The sequence below is a fragment of the Ruditapes philippinarum genome, unplaced genomic scaffold, assembly GCF_026571515.1.
Source record: "Ruditapes philippinarum isolate M1 unplaced genomic scaffold, ASM2657151v2 ctg191_1_1_1_1, whole genome shotgun sequence".
NCBI classification, from domain to species: Eukaryota; Metazoa; Mollusca; class Bivalvia; order Venerida; family Veneridae; genus Ruditapes; species Ruditapes philippinarum.
In genome coordinates this window covers 18,971-41,253 of record NW_026865167.1, presented here as the reverse complement: position 1 = coordinate 41,253, position 22,283 = coordinate 18,971, and the positions used below count along the sequence as shown (strand labels likewise).

Genomic DNA, 22,283 nt, shown 5'->3' with positions numbered 1-22,283 from the left:
CTTAAAACAAATTCCACAGGTCTACAGAACGAACATTTATTCAAAACAAACCTCATAAAATTAATAAGTGTAGGTTTATCAATTAGTCAATCAATCAATCAATCAAGCAATTAATCATTGATCAATCAATCAATCAATTAATCATTGATCAAACAATCAATAATTGATCAATTAATCAATCAATCTGTCTATCAATTAACCAATCAGTCAATATAATGAGAAATTATTTGCATTTATGACTCCATTTTACAGGGATTACAAATTTGTTCAAGATTTTAAGCAATTTGTATCAGTTTCTAGGTGGCATAATTATGTTGTCCTTATAGTTATATAAATTGTTTCAAATAGTAGCATTATACACTCGGATATTAAATTTCTTGTTACTCAGCTTAACTTGTTCCATGTTTATATCTACAGTATAATAATTCATAAGTAACCACTTCATGTTGAAACAGGAGATAAATGATAATATCATAAATTATCAAAGCTTTAAAAATAACTACACTAATTATCATACAGTCTGTGGTATTTTACCATTAACTGAAAATATATTGTTGACCATAAAATAGAAATAAGTTCTCAGTATAATCAACTACACTCTATATTTTACTATGTAGATGCACATTGAAATAAATCAGTTCAAAAGAAGAAATTGTACTTCTAACCCTTATATTTAATCTGCTGAATTTTCTATAAATGCACATGTTTTGTTTCCATTTTTGGAGCTGTCAGTCATCATGAATTATCGAGATCTTAAGATGAAAATTTGAAGTAACTCAGACAACAGCCTGGTCTGATCACGTGGATATTCAGGCCGGCCTGACTGTATGCAGGTGACAAAGATAAGTCACTCTCTGTTTGGGTTAATCAATACAATTTCTTAAACAGAACATAAAACAAATATGTACATGAACAACTTTTATACAAGTGACATAAATAATTAATATCATTATGCAAACTGTTTTCAGTTATCACAATGTTTTTTATACAGCACATGCAAACAAAAGTTTTGTGAGAATTTTTGAGCTTCAAACACGCACAATGTTTTGTCAAAATATTGAACATATCCAATAATGCTTTTGGCAGTGGACAGTAAAATATGACCTTATGTACTTTAATATACAATCAACTTTGCTATGGTCCAAAGTACAACAATAATTGAATGGAATTTTATCAAAAACATAAAATTTAAATACAAATAATGGGCAAAATCTAGATGGTCTATGAGAATGACGTAGATCTTTTTCAAAAATTAAATAAATAGAGAAGAATTAATCAAAATTTATCCAAGAATTTGTCACAATAACCATCACTGTAACTGTTCAAATCTTGACAAAACAGTTAAAAGATGGTAAGAAATAGCATGTTCATGCAGTTAAAAGTGTACAATAACCAAATTTAGATGTATGCTTATAAAGGCTATAATGGAATTGTAAAAATATTTAATTTTTTCAGGTTCTGTAGAAGTATAATAAAGTAATTTGAACATAACTTTGCAGTTAAGTTAAACATTTTGAAAAACAAATTAAACTTTCAACAAATATTAGATATCATTTATTGTGTTATGTTTCAAAAAAGATGTTTCATACATCATGCCAAAGTTTATTCATTTATGTATAGTCATTAGCAAAAAAAAATACCTTAATTTTTTCTCAGAGTTTTACCAAGAAATCAGACTTGTAATTCTGTATCTAAAATACTTCAGCAACTTAGTACAATATAAATCTGGTTACTATACATGTTATGATATATTTGTGATTTATGATTGATATAATGTGAGATATATGAATTTCCCAATTAGTACCTGGACTGCAACTTGTGCAGTCTGCTTGACCGAGGACACTGTAAAACCCACTTGGACAATCAGTCACAGCTGTTGGATCTGAACAGTTCTTTCCCGGTAGGCAAAGTTTACATGACGAAGCACCTTCCTCACTATAGTGACCAACTGGACAGATTGAGCAACCAACATTATTTTCTGGACTAAATGTTCCGGCTGAACAGTTAACAGGATTGGTAGCTGTGCTACAATCTAAACCAGCACCGCATGTGGTGCAAGATGTTGAGCCGGCCGCACTTGTAGAACCAGATGGGCAGTTTATACAGGTATGGTCTCCGGTATTACTGTAGGTACCGATTGGACAGTCATCAGGAACTGTGGTTGCAGCTGGATCAGCACAATTCTTGCCAGCCGGACATATAGTACAAATATCTGACCCTGCAGTACTGTAATAACCAAGACCACAAGTAGAGCAGTTAGAAACACCCGACGGACCAAATGTTCCAGCAGGGCAGTCAGTTTGGACACTTGGGTCTGTACAATCTTTTCCTCCAGGGCAATCAGAACAAGTTTCTGCCCCAGCCGGGCTATATTGTCCTTCTGGACAAACAGTACATCCAAACTGTCCCTCTAAACTATATGTTCCTCCAGCACAATCAGTAATTCCAAGTACCAAATCTGAACAGTCTTTACCAGCTGGACATTTTGTACAACTTCCAGATCCTTCATTACTATAGCTTCCTGGTAAACAATAAGTACATCCTGTCCAGCCTTCCTCACTGTATGTATTCACTGGACAATTTACAGGAGTAATTTTATCTGTGCAATTCTTGCCTGCTTCACAAGCTGTGCAACTTCCTGCAGCAGCAGCACTGTAATATCCATTTAAACATGATGTACACTCTGAATATCCTAGTGCACTGTAAGTGCCAGCTGGACAGTCAGTTGGTGTACTTGCCTTGTCAGAGCAATTTTTCCCTGACTCACATGATGTGCAACTAGATGATCCTGTTGTATCGCTGTATGTGCCATCTGGACATGTCCTGCATTCATACCAACCCTCCTCACTATATGTACCTACATCACAATCATTAGGATCTGTTGCAACAGCAGAATTAGAGCAATTTTTACCTGCAGGACATGCACTACAGCTACCTGAACCTTGAGCACTGAAAGTCCCTTGTGCGCAAATACTACAGTCAGCTGAGCCTTCAGCACTAAATTTTCCTGCATCACATTCTAGAATAGAAGCTGGATTTGTACAATCATAACCTGCTGGACATAAGCTACAGCTTGAGTTTCCTCCAATACTGTACTTTCCTGATGGACAATTTGTACAACCTGCATCACCTTCATTACTATATTTGCCTGCAGCACAGTCAGTTGGTATTATATTTGAAAGAGTACAATCTTTGCCAGCTGGACATATAATACAGTTTGCACTTCCAGCAGTGCTATAATAACCTGATAAACAGTTAGTGCATCCATTATCACCCTCCTCACTATACATGCCTGCAGAACAATCTGGTGGAGTTCCAGCAGCACTGGTGCAATCTTTACCTGCAGAGCAAATAGTACATGATCCTTGTCCTGATGTGCTGTAGTGTCCTGCTGGACATGGGTCACAGGTGATTGAGTAAAGTTCACTATAGTAACCAGCATTACATAATGTTGGAGCAGCAGGATCGGAACATTCCTTACCTGCTTCACACGGGGTACAACTATCAGAGCCTTCAACACTATACCATCCTGTGGGGCATGCTGAACAATTGTATGACCCTTCTGTACTGAATGTTCCTGCTGAACAATTGGTTGGTGTCACAGAATTGTCAGAACAGTCACTCCCTCTTGGACATATTATACAGGTTGATGCTGCTTCAAGACTATAATACCCTTGAGCACAAAAGGCACAGCTAGAGCTGCCCTCAGCACTGAATGTTCCCCCTGGACAGTTTGTTGGTGTTATTGCTTTATTGGTACAATCCTTACCTCCTGGGCAAATTGTACAGTTTGATGACCCTGCTGAATCACTATAGTAACCATCTGCACAATTACTGCAAGCACTTACACCAGGTGCACTGAATGTTCCTGCATTACAATCTGTTGGTTCTATTGCAGGATCTGAACAATCTTTTCCTCCTGGGCATTCAGAACAACTCTCTGACCCTTCTGTATTACTATATGTTCCATCTGAACAAATTACACAACCAAACCAGCCTTGTAAGCTGTATGATCCAGCTGAACAATTGGTTGGAGTAACAGCCTGATTAGAACAGTCCTTTCCTGCTGGACAAATTGTGCAAATTGATGAGCCAGTTGTATCAGTGTAGAAACCTTGTTGACAATTTGTGCACTCACTTACACCTTCAGCACTAAAAGTTCCTTCAGGACAGTTTGTTGGTGTTACAGCTTTATTGGTACAATCCTTACCTCCTGGGCAAATTGTGCAGTTTGATGACCCTGCTGAATCACTATAGTAACCATCTGCACAATTACTGCAAGCACTTACACCAGGTGCACTGAATGTTCCTGCATTACAATCTGTTGGTTCTATTGCAGGATCTGAACAATCTTTTCCTCCTGGGCATTCAGAACAACTCTCTGACCCTTCTGTATTACTAAATGTTCCATCTGAACAAATTACACAACCAAACCAGCCTTGTAAGCTGTATGATCCAGCTGAACAATTGGTTGGAATAACAGCCTGATTAGAACAGTCCTTTCCTGCTGGACAAATTGTGCAAATTGATGAGCCAGCTGTATTAGTGTAGAAACCTTGTAGACAATTTGTACACTCACTATCACCCTCAGCACTAAAAGTTCCTTCAGGACAAGATGTTGGTGTTGCTGCTGGATCTGAACAATTAAACCCACCAGAACATTTCAAGCAGGCAGTTGCACCTTGAGAAGATGCATAGTAACCAGATGGACATGTGACACATCCTGCCCATCCCTCTTCACTGTATGTACCAGCTATACACTCTGGTGGATTGGCCCCTGTAACAGCTGGATTAGAGCAGTCACTTCCTGCTGGACATATTGTACAGGTTTCAGCACCAGATTTACTGTAATGACCTTGGGAACATGTAGAGCAGTTAACTTCACCTGCAGGACTGAATGTTCCAGCTGCACATGGTGTTATATTTGATGTATCAGAACAATCAGAACCACCAGCACATGTGGTACAAGAGGACTGCCCAATAGAACTATAGTCACCAACATTACAACTTGTACAGCCAGCATTTCCAGCAAGACTGTATGTGTTAGCTGGACAGTCTGGTGGTAAAGTTCCACTTGTCACAGCAGACAATGCACAATTCTTACCAGCAGGACATTGAGTACATGAAGCAGACCCAGCTATGCTGTAGAAACCACTCTGACAAGCTGTACAGGAAGCCACACCTAAAGCACTTTCTGTCCCAGCTGCACAATCAGTTGGTGTTGTAGAAGGGTCTGAGCAATTCTTACCAGCTTCACATTGTGTACAAGCAGATGCCATCTCTCCACTATATTCACCAGCAGCACAAGACAGGCAGGTTAGAGTTCCTGCTGGGCTGTATGTTCCTGCTGCACAATTAATGAGTGCTGAAGAATTAGAACAGTCTTTTCCTGCGGGACAAATTGTGCAAATTGATGAGCCAGATGTAGTGTAGAAACCTTGTTGACAATTTGTGCATTCACTGTCACCCTCAGCACTAAAAGTTCCTTCAGGACAGTTTGTTGGTGTTACAGCTTTATTGGTACAATCCTTACCTCCAGGGCAAATTGTGCAGTTTGATGACCCTGCTGAATCACTATAGTAACCATCTGCACAATTACTGCAAGTTCTAACACCAGGTGCACTGAATGTTCCTGCATTACAATCTGTTGGTTCTATTGCAGGATCTGAACAATCTTTTCCTCCTGGGCATTCAGAACAACTATCTGACCCTTCTGTATTACTAAATGTTCCATCAGAACAAATTACACAACCAAACCAGCCTTGTAAGCTGTATGATCCAGCTGAACAATTGGTTGGAATAACAGCCTGATTAGAACAGTCCTTTCCTGCTGGACAAATTGTGCAAATTGATGAGCCAGCTGTATTAGTGTAGAAACCTTGTAAACAATTTGTACACTCACTATCACCCTCAGCACTAAAAGTTCCTTCAGGACAAGATGTTGGTGTTGCTGCTGGATCTGAACAATTAAACCCACCAGAACATTTCAAGCAGGCAGTTGCACCTTGAGAAGATGCATAGTAACCAGACGGACATGTGACACATCCTGCCCATCCCTCTTCACTGTATGTACCAGCTATACACTCTGGTGGATTGGCCCCTGTAACGGCTGGATTAGAGCAGTCACTTCCTGCTGGACATATTGTACAGGTTTCAGCACCAGATTTACTGTAATGACCTTGGGAACATGTAGAGCAGTTAACTTCTCCTGCAGGACTGAATGTTCCAGCTGCACAAGGTGTTATATTTGATGTATCAGAACAATCAGAACCTCCAGCACATGTGGTACAAGAGGACTGCCCAATAGAACTATAATCACCAACATTACAACTTGTACAGCCAGCATTTCCAGCAAGACTGTATGTGTTAGCTGGACAGTCTGGTGGTAAAGTTCCACTTGTCACAGCAGACGATGCACAATTCTTACCAGCAGGACATTGAGTACATGAAACAGACCCAGCTGTGCTGTAGAAACCACTCTGACAAGCTGTACAGGAAGCCACACCTAAAGCACTTTCTGTCCCAGCTGCACAATAGGTTGGTGTTGTAGCAGGATCCGAGCAATTCTTACCAGCTTCACATTGTGTACAAGCAGATGCCATCTCTCCACTATATTCACCAGCAGCACAAGACAGGCAGGTTAGAGTTCCTGCTGGGCTGTATGTTCCTGCTGCACAATTAATGAGTGCTGAAGAATTAGAACAATCTTTCCCTCCTGGACAAATTATGCAAATTGATGAGCCAGATGTAGTGTAGAAACCTTGTTGACAATTTGTGCATTCACTATCACCCTCAGCACTAAAAGTACCTTCAGGACAAGATGTTGGTGTTGCTGCTGGATCTGAACAATTAAACCCACCAGAACATTTCAAGCAGGCAGTTGCACCTTGAGAAGATGCATAGTAACCAGATGGACATGTGACACATTCTGCCCATCCCTCTTCACTGTATGTGCCAGCAATACACTCTGGTGGATTGGCCCCTGTAACAGCTGGATTAGAGCAGTCACTTCCTGCTGGACATATTGTACAGGTTTCAGCACCAGATTTACTGTAATGACCTTGGGAACATGTAGAGCAGTTAACTTCTCCTGCAGGACTGAATGTTCCAGCTGCACATGGTGTTATATTTGATGTATCAGAACAATCAGAACCACCAGCACATGTTGAACAAGAGGACTGCCCAATAGAACTATAATCACCAACATTACAACTTGTACACCCAGCATTTCCAGCAAGACTGTATGTGTTAGCGGGACAGTCAGGTGGTAAAGTTCCACTTGTCACAGCAGACGATGCACAATTCTTACCAGCAGGACATTGAGTACATGAGCCTGACCCAGCTATGCTGTAGAAACCACTCTGACAAGCTGTACAGGAAGCCACACCCAAAGCACTTTCTGTCCCAGCTGCACAATCGGTTGGTGTTGTAGCAGGATCTGAGCAATTCTTACCAGCTTCACATTGTGTACAAGCAGATGCCATCTCTCCACTATATTCACCAGCAGCACAAGACAGGCAGGTTAGAGTTCCTGCTGGGCTGTATGTTCCTGCTGCACAATTAATGAGTGCTGAAGAATTAGAACAGTCTTTTCCTCCTGGACATTCTGTACAACTTTCTGCCCCTGATTCACTATAAAATCCTGTATCAAAATGTAAACATGTGAATAAACATTCTACATCAAAAATGTTTGTATATATTTATCATACATACATGTTTTTCAAAATAACACCCTGAAACAGAGGATATTAAAGGTATAACCGTGCCCTGTCAATGCCATATCCTGCATAATGAAATAACATTTTATTACATGTAAGCATAAAAAAAGCATATAATTATTTCAACTGCCTATGATAAACTCTAAGAACTTAAAGAATATCAAACTGTTCTATCCAAAACAACTGACTTATGACCTAACAACATGATGTTTATCATTTTGAACAACTCTAATGATTATCAAGGAGATCGAGACACATCAAGTGCATTAAATCTCCTCAAGAACAGAAATTAACTATTGAACTACCAAAAAAAATTGTTGTGTTGCTTACATAACACAGCATGGTAACTTTTATTCTAAAGTGTAGATAAAGAGCAAATATCTAAAATAACCAGTGAAAACCATAAGTTAATCAAATATCATATATACATCTGAACTTCCTGAAACTGTTTGGAATAGTTTCAAGATCTGTCCATATCTAGTACCATGATAATGTTAATTTAATTTTTTTAAATGGTGCTGAACTCTTGTTCCTTGTAACATAAAAATAAAGTTGTCTCCCTTTTATCATATTGATCTAAAAACATTACTTAAATACATTTCATTTTATACACAAATAGTTTGTAAAAAAAAAAGTTTACTTTCCAATAAACAAGATTTAAACAAAACACACTTGGTATTTTATTGTATTTACAGTTGTAATAATAGGCTACCTTGATCAATAGAGAATCATATTTCAGAAAACAACTGCATGTACTTGTTAAATATTTCCTGTAAGATGGTGTAAATTTACCAATGAACAATGAGACTGAAATCAATATAGCACAATCAACAGAATTATATCGTATTTAATCATGCTATAAATCACTGATGATTAAAAAAAAAAATAAGATAAAAAATTTCATGTACTTATATCTGCTTTGGAATTTATGTACATGTTTATTTATTTACATTGTACATATTTATTTAGTTGCCCAGTTTTTTATACAACACCCTCACTGTAATGGTCATAAAATAATGACATCAGGTGCCACTCTATCCATTATTTCAGACATGATTGAGTAAAATAAAAAGCTACCTGGAAAGCTTCTTAAAATGAATATATATATATATATATATATATATATATATATATATATATATATATATATATATATATAAAAAAAAAAAAAAAAAACACTTTAATTTGCAATGCATCAAATTCAACCTCACAACTTTTAAAAAAATACATAGATAAGGGACAATAGTGAATAGAAAATAAAATATTGAATTTTTCTTGTAAGCTCCTGTTGGCAGAACTTCAATGTTTATTTTCCTGTTTAACAACGGAACAGGTTAGTGTAATGACATAAAGGTATGCTAAAACAACAAGATAAATCCTGCTCTTATCTAATTTAAACAACAGCTATTATAAACTTGTGTCTCATCCAAAATTTATGGCCAAAATGGTATGAATAGTTTACTTTATGTATAAAATTGTTTTCACAAGTTGGGAGTTTTTTAATTTGATCTTCACTTGAAATTGACCAAATAAATTTCAACGGTATTAACATTTATGTAACAGAGATAAGTGGAACAAAAATTCTGTTTTTTTTCCCCTGGTGCACAATCACTTCAAAAAGTTTGAAATACTGTATAATCATTTGACCGTTACTACACTAAATATCTTAAATGGACTTGTCCATCTTTCAATCCGGACCAAACCATTCATCATTTTAGGGAAAATTTTGCAAGCCATGATCATACCACTCTTTTGCAGAATAATTTGTGCCGTAATTACAAGATTTAATTTTAAAATACATTAAAGTAACAACATAATTCATAAATGCTAGATAACCTTGCAGTCATATAAATATACAGTTTTTAATTCTTTATGAAGAAAGGGTCCATACATTTTATTATTCCTGAAATTGTCCTTCCTTAAATCATCAAAATGCCTTTTAAATTCTTTATTGATCTAGGTTGATATAAATTAAACACTGACCTTATACATTTATATATAATACACACAATAAAACTGCTTAAGTTTTTAGAATTGTAATCTTTTATTGGATCAACTCATCTGACTTGTTTAGTGTTGATTTATAATTATTACACAGACTCAGTAAAACCAAGTTACATTTTTTCGTTTTTCTTTATCAATTTTTTTTTTAATTGTTATCTTGCTCTTGATGGATGTACCTTATGTAAAAATATCATCCCAAGAAAAATACTGTTGTTCCGGAAAATACTGTTACCCGAGGCGTTTGCCAAGGGTTACAGTATTTTTACGAGGGGTGATATTTTTACTGTTACTCACAAACATATGTGTTATTTATTTAATTACCCTGAACAATAATTGTTATGATTTTTATGACGATTGTACTTTATTTGCTTTAGAAAAAAGACCATATGACCAGATTTTATAATGTTAAAAATACCGTTACCCTGTAACAGTACAAATTTCTTAAGTCACATGGTACACTTGCATTAACAGTATAAATAACTCCCAGTGGCATATGGGAAATTAACAAAAAGTGAGGGGTAATAAATTTTTGCTGTCACCCTATAGTTGGGAAGATTTAGCTGTTTTCGAAGTGGGTAGATTTAGCACTAATATCATATTAGGGTAGATTTAGCTGTCACCCTAATTTGGGGTAGATTTAGCTGTCACCCTAATTTGGGGTAGATTTAGGTGTCACCCTAATTTGGGGTAGATTTAGCTGTCACCCTAATTTGGGGTAGATTTAGCTGTCACCCTAATTTGGGGTACATTTAGCTGTCACCCTTATTTGGGGTAGATTTAGCTATCACCCTAATTTGAGGTAGATATAGCTGTCACCCTTATTTGGGGTAGATTTAGCTATCACCCTAATTTGGGGTAGATTTAGCTGTCACCCTAATTTGGGGTAGATTTAGCTGTCACCCTAATTTGGGGTAGATTTAGCTCAGTCACCCTAATTTGGGGTAGATTTAGCTCAGTCACCCTAATTTGGGGTAGATTTAGCTGTCATCCTAATTTGGGGTAGATTTAGCTGTCACCCTAATTTGGGGTAGATTTAGCTCAGTCACCCTAATTTGGGGTAGATTTAGCTCAGTCACCCTAATTTGGGGTAGATTTAGCTGTCATCCTAATTTGGGGTAGATTTAGCTGTCACCCTTATTTGGGGTAGATTTAGCTGTCACCCTTATGAGTTAGAGTCTCATATTATCACTCATTTAGAATCTTAAATATTCTACTTGCTTGTGTGTTAGTTATTATTTTGTTTTTTCTGCTCTGTTCTTTTCTTTGTTAAAAATCATATTTTTCAGATACTGGTTATGTTTTTCAGTGTAATTTCATGGTTCAACAAAATTAAGGCTGTTTACCAAACTTATAATTTATATAGTCCTTTTACAGTTAATGATTAATTTAAAAAAATGTGATAACTTATTTTTGATATATAACCCAACATTGCTGCCAACAGATCATCTCTGATAATATTGTTTAATTTGTTAATGATGTTTTTACATGATCATTAAATTATTGCTACTAACTGTTCCTCAAACTTAACCACAATTACCTAAACTTTAATTTACATACTTGTTATATCATTTCAAACATGCATTTTTTTTACATTGAATTGAAAACCAAATGTGGTGGATGTCTCCGTGAAAAATATAAACGGCAATAAATTCATAACTTGGTATTTTCTAAAATCATAAAACTCAGAAAACCAACTTATAAAACTTATCAATACAATCATGTAAAGCTTACTTTTACTTCTTTCCTTTGTTGCTAATAGGTAACTTCATGAATGTTTTATGATTTTTAACAAGTTTGAGAAGAAAATTATAAATTTCAAACAGAATTTTTACTTTTTCATCTTCTATTGTATGTACATGATAGTGCTAAGATGTTGGACTACTTTGAATATTTTCACCATGTTGCCAATGTCTACATTTCTATCAAAGGTATCAGATTTCAGTCTCACGCTGGAAACATTTCTTAACAAGAGCTGTCAGAAGGACAGCGCGCTCGACTTTTTTAGTGCTTGCCTATAAAACAAAACTTTGACAGTTAAGGGCACACAAGACTTTAACTAGGAATTTCTAAGTACAAATCAAGAAACATTTTCACAGAGTTATCTTCTCTTGCTTACAGATAGGTCTCATGATGGCACATAAGAACTCCAACTTCCAAAGTAATATCTCAAATGGTTAAGTCAACAAGTGGACAAGAATGAAAATTTTAACTGAGTTTCTAAGTCAAAAAGGGCCATAATTCAAATAAAATCCTTAACAGAATTACCTTCTCCTGCCCATGTTTTGGGACCATGATGGTAAACAAGTATTCCAACTTTCAATTTAATATCTCAACCAGTTCAGTCAAAAAGTTGACTGGTACAAAAAGTTAACCAAGATTCTAAGTCGATAAAAGGCCTTAATTTTTAAAACAAATCCCTGACAGAGTTACCTTCTCTTGCGTACAGATGGGGGTAATGATGTGAAATAGCATTAAAAGTTTCAAAGCAATATCTCAAAGGGTTAAGGCAATAAGTGGATTTTACCCATATTCAATGTATTTTCTAAGTCAAAAAGGGGCATAATTCTGTCAAAAACCTTGACAGAGTTATGTCCTCTTGTCTGTTGATGAAGGTCGTGATGGTAAACAAGTATGGTCAGTTTCAAAGCAATACCTCCAATGGTTTTGAAATAAAGTGAGGTGGTACAAAAAACTTAACCAAGCTCAATACACTTTCTAAGTCAAAAAAGGGCCATAATTCTGTCAAAAACCTTGACAGAGTTATGTACTCCTGTCTGTAGATGGAGGTTATGATGGTGAACAAGTATGGTAAGTTTCAAAGCCATACTTGTAATACTTCTGAAATAAAGTGGGGTGGTACGAAAAACTTAACCAAGGTGTGACGCCAACGCCGACGCTAACGCCGACGCTAACGCCGACGCCGACGCCGGGGCGAGTAGGATAGCTCCCCTTTTCATAGAAAAGTCGAGCTAAAAACTGGCCTCAAAAGGCAAAATAAGTTTGAAACAAATGCTTAGCAGAATTACTTGCCCTTGATTGTAAACAAGTATTTCAAGTTTGAAGTGAATATCTGCGATTACAATAAAATATATACAGGTACAATATATAAGGCAGATAATAAAGTGGTTATCAACCAACCCTTTACAAAATGCATTCCAATTGTGGTAGTGAACATGTATATCACGTTTAAAATATATATCTTCTCAGTTGGCTTTTAAAAAAACAAACTAAAACAAAAAGGTTAATCAGGGCAAAGGGACATTTTATTTCGGAACCATTATAATCCAATGTCCTTGCAGTGGTGTGGGGCTAGTGGTTTGAAGTCAATGACCTAAACCACTCCGCAATGAATGCCCCTGAAAGTATACAAAGTTTGAATTGAACTCTTTTGAGAAAGTTTCTGAGAAAAATGGACCTTAACCTATTACCTGTTGTAGATATCAGTGACCTTGACCTTAAGACCTGAACATGTGTGGGACAGGTAAAACTCAAGATGCATCCACATGTAAAGTTTAAATACAATAGGGTATTCAAGTTATGACCAAAAATGAAAATTTTAATAACCAAAATGGTTAACAAATGCAGACACTGTAGAATGGATTATGACAATAGCTCATCTTTCTTTCATAAAGTGGTGCTAAAAATGAACATATCTGCACAAAATCTTGAAAGATTTTGAATCAAATGGATTATAAAAATCTGCTCCATTTATTTACATAAGTATTATTTGTCTGACATAGAGAAAATAAATGATACCATGTCTAAGATAATATATGGTGCAATTTAGATAAAATCAATACACAGTCATTACATGCCAATAAATATCATAAAAACATTGTCATAAAAAAAACCTCATTCTCTATATCTCATAAAAAAACCATACTAAACTCATGTTCAAAATCAAAACAACTTGCATCACCTATAAATATACATGTATATAATGTGAATGTGAAATCATATCAATATATATTATACCATTCCATATCATATCATTCCATATAATGTATGTGTATTATTTCACAATATTTACTTCTTATGAAGCTGCAATACAATTACTGAAAGTGACATTCCAATAGAATATATTAGATTTTTACACTGTGAATCAAGCTATATTGTATGATAACTCATACCTGGGTCACAGTAATGACAGTCAATATCTCCATGGTTACTAAACTGACCTGGTGAGCATTCAGTCAGTTCCACCCAACCCCCCTTGTCCTGCAGACTGGTTCCATTAAACTCTTCCACATATACACATTTGAATTTGGCCGGGCAAACTGTACAATTGTTTGACCTAGGGAAACTGTATGTGCCACTAGGACAGAAGGTACACGTGTAATCCCCAGATTGACTGTACGAGAAAGCCGGACAGTCTAGCAGCAACGCCGCTATGTCATCATCGTAAGCAAGACTTGACATATTCGAACTTGAGAGACTGCTACAATTTTTACCACCTGGACACAAAGAACAATGATCTTCCCTAAAGGAACTATATTGGCCTAAAGGACATTGTATACAGTCCTTGGTCCCTTCTGTGCTAAAAGTCCCTGGTAAACATTCAATAATATTTGTCTGATTCTCATCAAAAACACAAGCACTTCCAGCCGGACAAGGAGTGCAGGATTCAGATCCTGGATCACTGTAAGAACCGTAACTGCATGGTAAACAATGTACACTACCTAACACACTGTAATAACCAGTGGGGCATGGTTCTAGCTCACCACCAGTTAGTGCCGGGTTTGAGCAATTTTTACCACTTGGACATATTTGACAGTCTGTATATCCAGGACCACTGTAAAACCCTGGTGGACATACTGTGCAGTCAAGGTACCCCTCCCTACTAGCAGTCCCTGCAGGGCAATCTGAAAGAGGTTCTTCCATCTTTGAACAATTTTTACCTCCAGGACATACAGAACAATTCTCAGCCCCCTCTAAACTATAGTATCCTGACTCACATGTTAAACAAACAGAAATTCCTTCCTGACTATATGTGCCTGGAAGACATTTTGTCAAGTTACTATTTTCACATTGAAAACCTGCAGGACATAATGTACATGACCCTTCACCTTTGTTGCTATAGTAACCTTGTGGACAATTTGTACAAAACATCTCCCCTGTTACACTGTATGTACCGGGCTGGCAATCTATTAGATCATTTCCACTGCATTCCTTTCCAGGAGGACAAATAGTACAGTTGTTAGCTCCTGATTTACTATAGTAACCATAGGGACAATTATGACATACTGCATCACCCTCTGTGCTGAATGTCCCTTCTGGACAGTCTGGTAATTCTAAATCAACAAGAGCTTGATCACTACAGTTTTTACCTGCTGGACATATAGAGCATAATTCTGACCCTGATGAACTAAAGTAACCAGTCTCACAAATAAAACACTCCATTTCCCCCTCCCTGCTAGAATACCCTGCCTCACAATCAGCAATCAAAATCATAAGAGAACCCCCAAAGTCTATTATCCTACACTTTTTTCTTGCAGGGCAAATAAGGCAGTTGTCTGATCCTGGGGCACTATAATAGCCTAGTGGACAAACTTGACAAGTTGAGAAACCAGTCTGACTGTAATAACCTGCATCACAGTCTGGTAGACTGGAACCCTCTAATTCAGCAGAACAATTTTTCCCACCTGGACAAACTTGACACTCACTGGAACCAGTCTGACTGTAATAGCCCTGATCACATGATGTGCATGTGATATCTCCGGGCTGACTGAAATACCCAGCCAGGCAGTCTTCAGGCTCTGACCCGTCAACGGATGTGGAGCAATTTTTACCTCCTGCACATATTGTGCAATTTTGTGAACCAGCAGTACTATAAAACCCTGACAGAAAATAATATTTTCTTTGCTATAATTTATTTCCAAAGGACAAATGATTGAAAAAGACAATCAGATTTGTTTTACTTAAGATATTTGTACATTCATGATCTTCTGCTACCACATTTTAACATAAAACATTCTAAAAAATAACTGCATCGAAATCTGCTCTTGCATTTGTGATATATAACAAGTTTTTAGTAAATGTACTTTTGAGTTCTTATCATTCATATGAGTATATAAAACTATAATTGTCCTATAGAAGGACATTTCTGAAACAGAATCTTCAATAAAAATAAATCTACACATTAAAAAAAAATACTGTAAAAAATAAAGTTGATTAAACATAATCCTGAACATTTTTAAATAAGCTATACCTAAAAGCCTTTAAAATCATTAGCCTGAAAGAAAAAGATACATGAGTAATGGTATTACAAACTAGCATACTTAATTGCAGCAGGCTAAATAAATGTACAGATAAAACCATAAAAAAGTCTTTACAATAATAATTCCATGCCAAAACCAAGAAGCTATAAAGCTCATACCATGAAGCCTTTAAGCTAAGCTTTCACAAGTACCAGTTTAAGCTTAAACCCTTAAACCTAACTCAAGCCTTATTCCATCAGTCAAAGCTTTTGCAAAATTTTACATTCTTATGTTTATATAGGGAGCAGGAATTTTATCTGCCTGCTAAGGATTTCAAGACTGTAACACTATTTGAACAACTGTAACTTTAGTCAGAATACTGTCATTGTTTATAACATAACCTAAATTTTCAGACATAAGTTCAATATATTTACATTTAATCCTAAGTTAGAACAAATTAAAGTAAAACCTAATTACTGAAAGATTGCATTTGTTCTAAATAGATGTACCAGTAAGGGGTACAAATAACCCAACTTCCAATATATCAAACTGCATTGCTTTGGATCATTCGCAGTTGGGCATGTTAACAGAGCTAAAAATGGCAGACAAAAACTGGATTGCTAGCTAATCTGCCAGCATTATTTGTGAAAAATTTTGCATTCAGGGTGACAGATTTGGTACGGCTGACATTTACTCATGTGTTATGTTAAGAGTCTGCAGCATGAAACATAGACATAAAATTATATTGAATTGTAAATTAGTCAGTATGTAATATACACTCATTTTAATACAGTAGGTCTATTGCCTAAAACCTTCAAAGATATCAGGGTCAGATTGGAATTGCTGATTTTGTCTTTAAAGAACTACGAAACGTAACTGTAGTTCTGACAGACATGCAATCTTAAACTTTTTTCAAATGTTTTAAAACTTCCTAGTTATTTATATTACACCATATTTTATAGTTCAAAGCAAAAATTAGACAAACCTGTTATCTTTATATCAGTAAAATGACTAGTATGAATTCATAAGTCAGGTTTTAAAAAAAAACCTATATATATTATATGTAAAGTAAAATGAAGATATTTGTTTTGAATATTTGATTATTGAAATTTGAAAAGGATATAAGTGAATTAGAACTGTAGGGTACCTAAACTGATACAGCCCTAAAAGTACTACTATGTAATAAAAAGTTTTCTTCTTGTTGTGAAAGAAAAAATTGATCTTAATTCTGATATTAGACAGTTACTACAGGCATATACATGTATTTCAATTTAAAGTTTCAAAATCATTTTATTTCTTTTTTCTCTTGAATTGTGTAACAAGAGAGAAAACATATAGACAAAATATATAAATTGATTAAATAATATTTAGAACAAAATTAAGAACTTTTATTTCTTTTTTTTATGTTAAATGTCTTTTTTACATCATGTATATTTCAAAGTACATGTATAAACTAAAATTATTTCTGATTAAAAAAAAAGTGAACATTAAGTTTGACTGTACCTTTAATAAAACAAGAGCTGTCCGTAAGACAGCGCGCTCGACTTTTTTATTGCTTGCCAATAAAAAAAGTTTTTGCAGTAAAAGGCAATACAAGAATCTCTGTATTTTTAAAGTGAACAATGGCCATGAGCATTAAGATATTTAGTGAAGAATTATTTTATTATGACATAATTTATGGTAAAGTGAACAAGTGGATAGGAATGAATTTTTTTAGATTTTTTAAGTTTTTTAGTGCTTGCCTATAATACAAAACATTGACAGTTAAGGGCCATAATTCAAATAAAATCTTTGACAGAATTACCTTCTCCTGGACATGTTTGGGAATCATGATTGTAAACAAGTATTCCAACTTTCAAATTAATATCTCAAACAGTTCAGTCAAAAAGTGGACTGGTACTAAAAACTTAACCAAGATTCTAAGTCGATAAAAGGCCTTAATTTTTAAAACAAATCCTTGACAGAGTTACCTTCTCTTGCGTACAGATGGGGGTAATGATGTGAAATAGCATTAAAAGTTTCAAAGCAATATCTCAAAGGGTTAAGGCAATAAGTGGATTTTACCCATATTCAATGTATTTTCTAAGTCAAAAAGGGGGCATAATTCTGTCAAAAACCTTGACAGAGTTATGTCCTCTTGTCTGTTGATGAAGGTCGTGATGGTAAACAAGTATGGTCAGTTTCAAAGCAATACCTCCAATGGTTTTGAAATAAAGTGAGGTGGTACAAAAAACTTAACCAAGCTCAATACACTTTCTAAGTCAAAAAAGGGCCATAATTCTGTCAAAAACCTTGACAGAGTTATGTACTCTTGTCTGTAGATGGAGGTTATGATGGTGAACAAGTATGGTAAGTTTCAAAGCCATACTTGTAATACTTCTGAAATAAAGTGGGGTGGTACGAAAAACTTAACCAAGGTGTGACGCCGACGCCGACGCCGGGGCGAGTAGGATAGCTCCCCTTTTCATAGAAAAGTCGAGCTAAAAATAAATGTTTATTATAAAATTTCTTTGGTATTTTATTTCACAATTCTCTCTGTCAAAATATTTAAATAGGTAATTAAATTGATTCTTTACAGTTGCCAAATCAGGTTCTTTGATAAATATCAAAGTCTGACAATAACCAAAATAAATCTTTTGACAAAACCCGATATAAATGTAGGGTTCTTTGTGGAGGGCAATATTTTATACACGCGCTAACTTGTGTTTATCTTTACGTCTTTCCAATTAAAACATCAAGGTGACGATCATATTCAAAGTCATTGTATACTGTTACAAGAAAGACTTTTAAATTTGTATTACAAAATAACGTGACCGAAATATCGTGATAGTTAAAATTAGAAAATTCAGAGAGATCTGAAACAAGGCCAAAATTCATATCAGATTTAGTTTTTATATTCTTAAAAAACTGTTAAACATGTGAGATATTTGATTTTCAAAAAATCAAATATTAAATTATAGAACTTGGTTTTTATCTATTAACACAGAAGGTCAAGTAAAAGAATATATTGTAAGTAATGAGGAAATTAATATTATAGATTTGCGTATTTCATAATGATATAAATTGAAGAGTTTTGATTATTGTACAGTGTAGCTGTACTTATATATCCAATAACAAATTCGTAATCAAAATATTAAAACAAATAATTAACCTATCCAACATTATTTTATCTATTTCAAGAATTTTTTTACAAAAACAAAAAAATGAGTCTTGATTCCCATTATTTAAAGATTAAAATGCATAAAAACACAAGTAAAACATAATGTTTGATAAGGTACTAGGGGTATTTTGTTTAAACATCTAGTTTATATCACCAAACAGTAATGTAAGTTATCAGATAATCTGACTGAAGTTACAGTTGTTCTAATCAACCAATAAAATACAAAACTGAATAAATATATTTCTAGAGCAACACAAAAAGAAATGTGGCCGTCCATATCTATATATTTTTAACTATTGATTGGTTTTGCAGTATAAAATGACGGTCATCAAGTTTACATACCTGTAGCGCAGGCTGTACAAGATTTCGATCCTGCGGCACTGAAAGTCCCTGCGGCACAGTCTGTCTCTGTTGTTTTGTCAGAACAATCTTTTCCTGCTGAGCACTGAGAACATGACGCTTGACCTGTACTCGTCTGTACCTCCCCGTCAGGACATTCTGTTGGATTGGCCATTCCACTGGTTGGACATTTATGGCCTAAAATATATTAGTGAATTAAATGTTTATGATACAGTAAGAACATTTTAAAATATTTATATTAGTCAAAATATATTGACGTGCCAAAGCTTAATTCTGAGATATTTTCGTTCTGGGGCAGAATCTCACTTTTGTAAAGGCGAGATATTGCCAAGACACGAAAATAGCACAATATCTTGTCGCGCAGTACAATTAGTTGAACTAATATTTATATGTAACCTTAAACATTTACATTGTCATAACAGTTATAACATTATTACACAGATCTACGTTCCTGTAAATTAGATGACATCACTGAGAAAGTTTGAAAAAATATGGTAACTTAGACTATTTGACATCACTACATGATTGTACAACTTCAGTTTCTTCAGTTATACATTATTACATTATCATGTAACATAAAATAAAGTTCATTGATATCTTTTTTTCAGAAAAACATTTTACATCTTGATTTTGAAAGCACAATCTTTTCATTAAAAGCTAAAAAGGTGAAGTTTTAATACTATATAATATTATAAAGGTAATGGAGGCAGAAATCAGGTGAGTTGCAGGCTCAAGGACACAGTTACATTAACGGTACATTTGTAAACTAGGACAAATATTGTTACAGTACATTTGTATTTCAAAGGACACATTCTTACTGCATTTATTCATAACATGCTTGTAAGGGTACAGTTACATACCATGATGTATTATATTTACAGTATAGTATGGAAGCATGGCTGATTGGTTAAAGTGTCTGACTAGTAATGTAAGGAGCTCTAGCTGCTTGGGTAGGGGAAAGCTGCTGTTTACAAGAAATTTTTCACCAATTGCCTATAATACTGCACCAGGTATCAGGTTGGTTCCAGGAACAGATTCAAGAGTTTGTCTATAAGTTTATATCTTCCTATACTATGAAACTAAAATAAATTCTGTAAAAGCTAAATAATTATATTCACATATGTTTATTGTCATCAAGCATTTTATATCTTTATCAAACATATGTACCTGTACAATTTACACAGCATCCGTATCAGTGTATGTGTGTTATAATAAACTGAGAGTAACAAACATTGGTGTAATGTAAATTGTTGGCATTAAAGAACAACATACCTTTAGGACATGTCGTACATGATGGTGTAATGTAAAATGTTGGCATTAAAGAACAACATACCTTTAGGACATGTCGTACATGATGGTGTAATGTAAAATGTTGGCATTAAAGAACAACATACCTTTAGGACATGTCGTACATGATGGTGTAATGTAAATTGTTGGCATTAAAGAACAACATACCTTTAGGACATGTCGTACATGATGGTGTAATGTAAAATGTTGGCATTAAAGAACAACATACCTTTAGGACATGTCGTACATGATGGTGTGATTGTAAAATGTTGGCATTAAAGAACAACATACCTTTAGGACATGTGGTACATGATGGTGTAATGTAAAATGTTGGCATTAAAGAACAACATACCTTTAGGACATGTCGTACATGATGGTGTAATGTAAAATGTTGGCATTAAAGAACAACATACCTTTAGGACATGTCGTACATGATGGTGTAATGTAAAATGTTGGCATTAAAGAACAACATACCTTTAGGACATGTCGTACATGATGGTGTGATGTAAAATTTGGCATTAAAGAACAACATACCTTTAGGACATGTCGTACATGATGGTGTGATGTAAAATTTTGGCATTAAAGAACAACATACCTTTAGGAAACATGTCGTACATGATGGTGTAATGTAAAATGTTGGCATTAAAGAACAACATACCTTTAGGACATGTGGTACATGATGGTGTAATGTAAAATGTTGGCATTAAAGAACAACATACCTTTAGGACATGTCGTACATGATGGTGTAATGTAAAATGTTGGCATTAAAGAACAACATACCTTTAGGACATGTCGTACATGATGGTGTAATGTAAAATGTTGGCATTAAAGAACAACATACCTTTAGGACATGTCGTACATGATGGTGTGATGTAAAATGTTGGCATTAAAGAACAACATACCTTTAGGACATGTCGTACATGATGGTGTGATGTAAAATGTTGGCATTAAAGAACAACATACCTTTAGGACATGTCATACATGATGGTGTAATGTAAAATGTTGGCATTAAAGAACAACATACCTTTAGGACATGTCGTACATGATGGTGTAATGTAAAATGTTGGCATTAAAGAACAACATACCTTTAGGACATGTGGTACATGATGGTGTAATGTAAAATGTTGGCATTAAAGAACAACATACCTTTAGGACATGTCGTACATGATGGTGTAATGTAAAATGTTGGCATTAAAGAACAACATACCTTTAGGACATGTGGTACATGATGTGTAATGTAAAATGTTGGCATTAAAGAACAACATACCTTTAGGACATGTGGTACATGATGGTGTAATGTAAAAATGTTGGCATTAAAGAACAACATACCTTTAGGACATGTGGTAATGATGGTGTAATGTAAAAATGTTGGCATTAAAAGAACAACATACCTTTAGGACATGTGGTACATGATGGTGTAATGTAAAATGTTGGCATTAAAGAACAACATACCTTTAGGACATGTGGTACATGATGGTGTAATGTAAATTGTTGGCATTAAAGAACAACATACCTTTAGGACATGTCGTACATGATGGTGTAATGTAAATTGTTGGC

The 22,283-nt window shown here is 35.0% G+C and overlaps 1 protein-coding gene across 1 annotated transcript in view; it reads right to left on the bottom strand.

The window, feature by feature from the left end:
- Positions 1-22,283, bottom strand: part of LOC132728082 (uncharacterized) — a 146,952-nt gene that overhangs the window by 105,706 nt on the left and 18,963 nt on the right. The window contains exons 5-6 of the mRNA XM_060713690.1: positions 19,422-19,616; positions 1,805-7,642 (exon numbers count right to left, since the gene is read on the bottom strand). Coding sequence (XP_060569673.1) covers positions 1,805-7,642; positions 19,422-19,616 — 6,033 coding nt within the window. The remainder of the gene's footprint in view (positions 1-1,804; positions 7,643-19,421; positions 19,617-22,283) is intronic.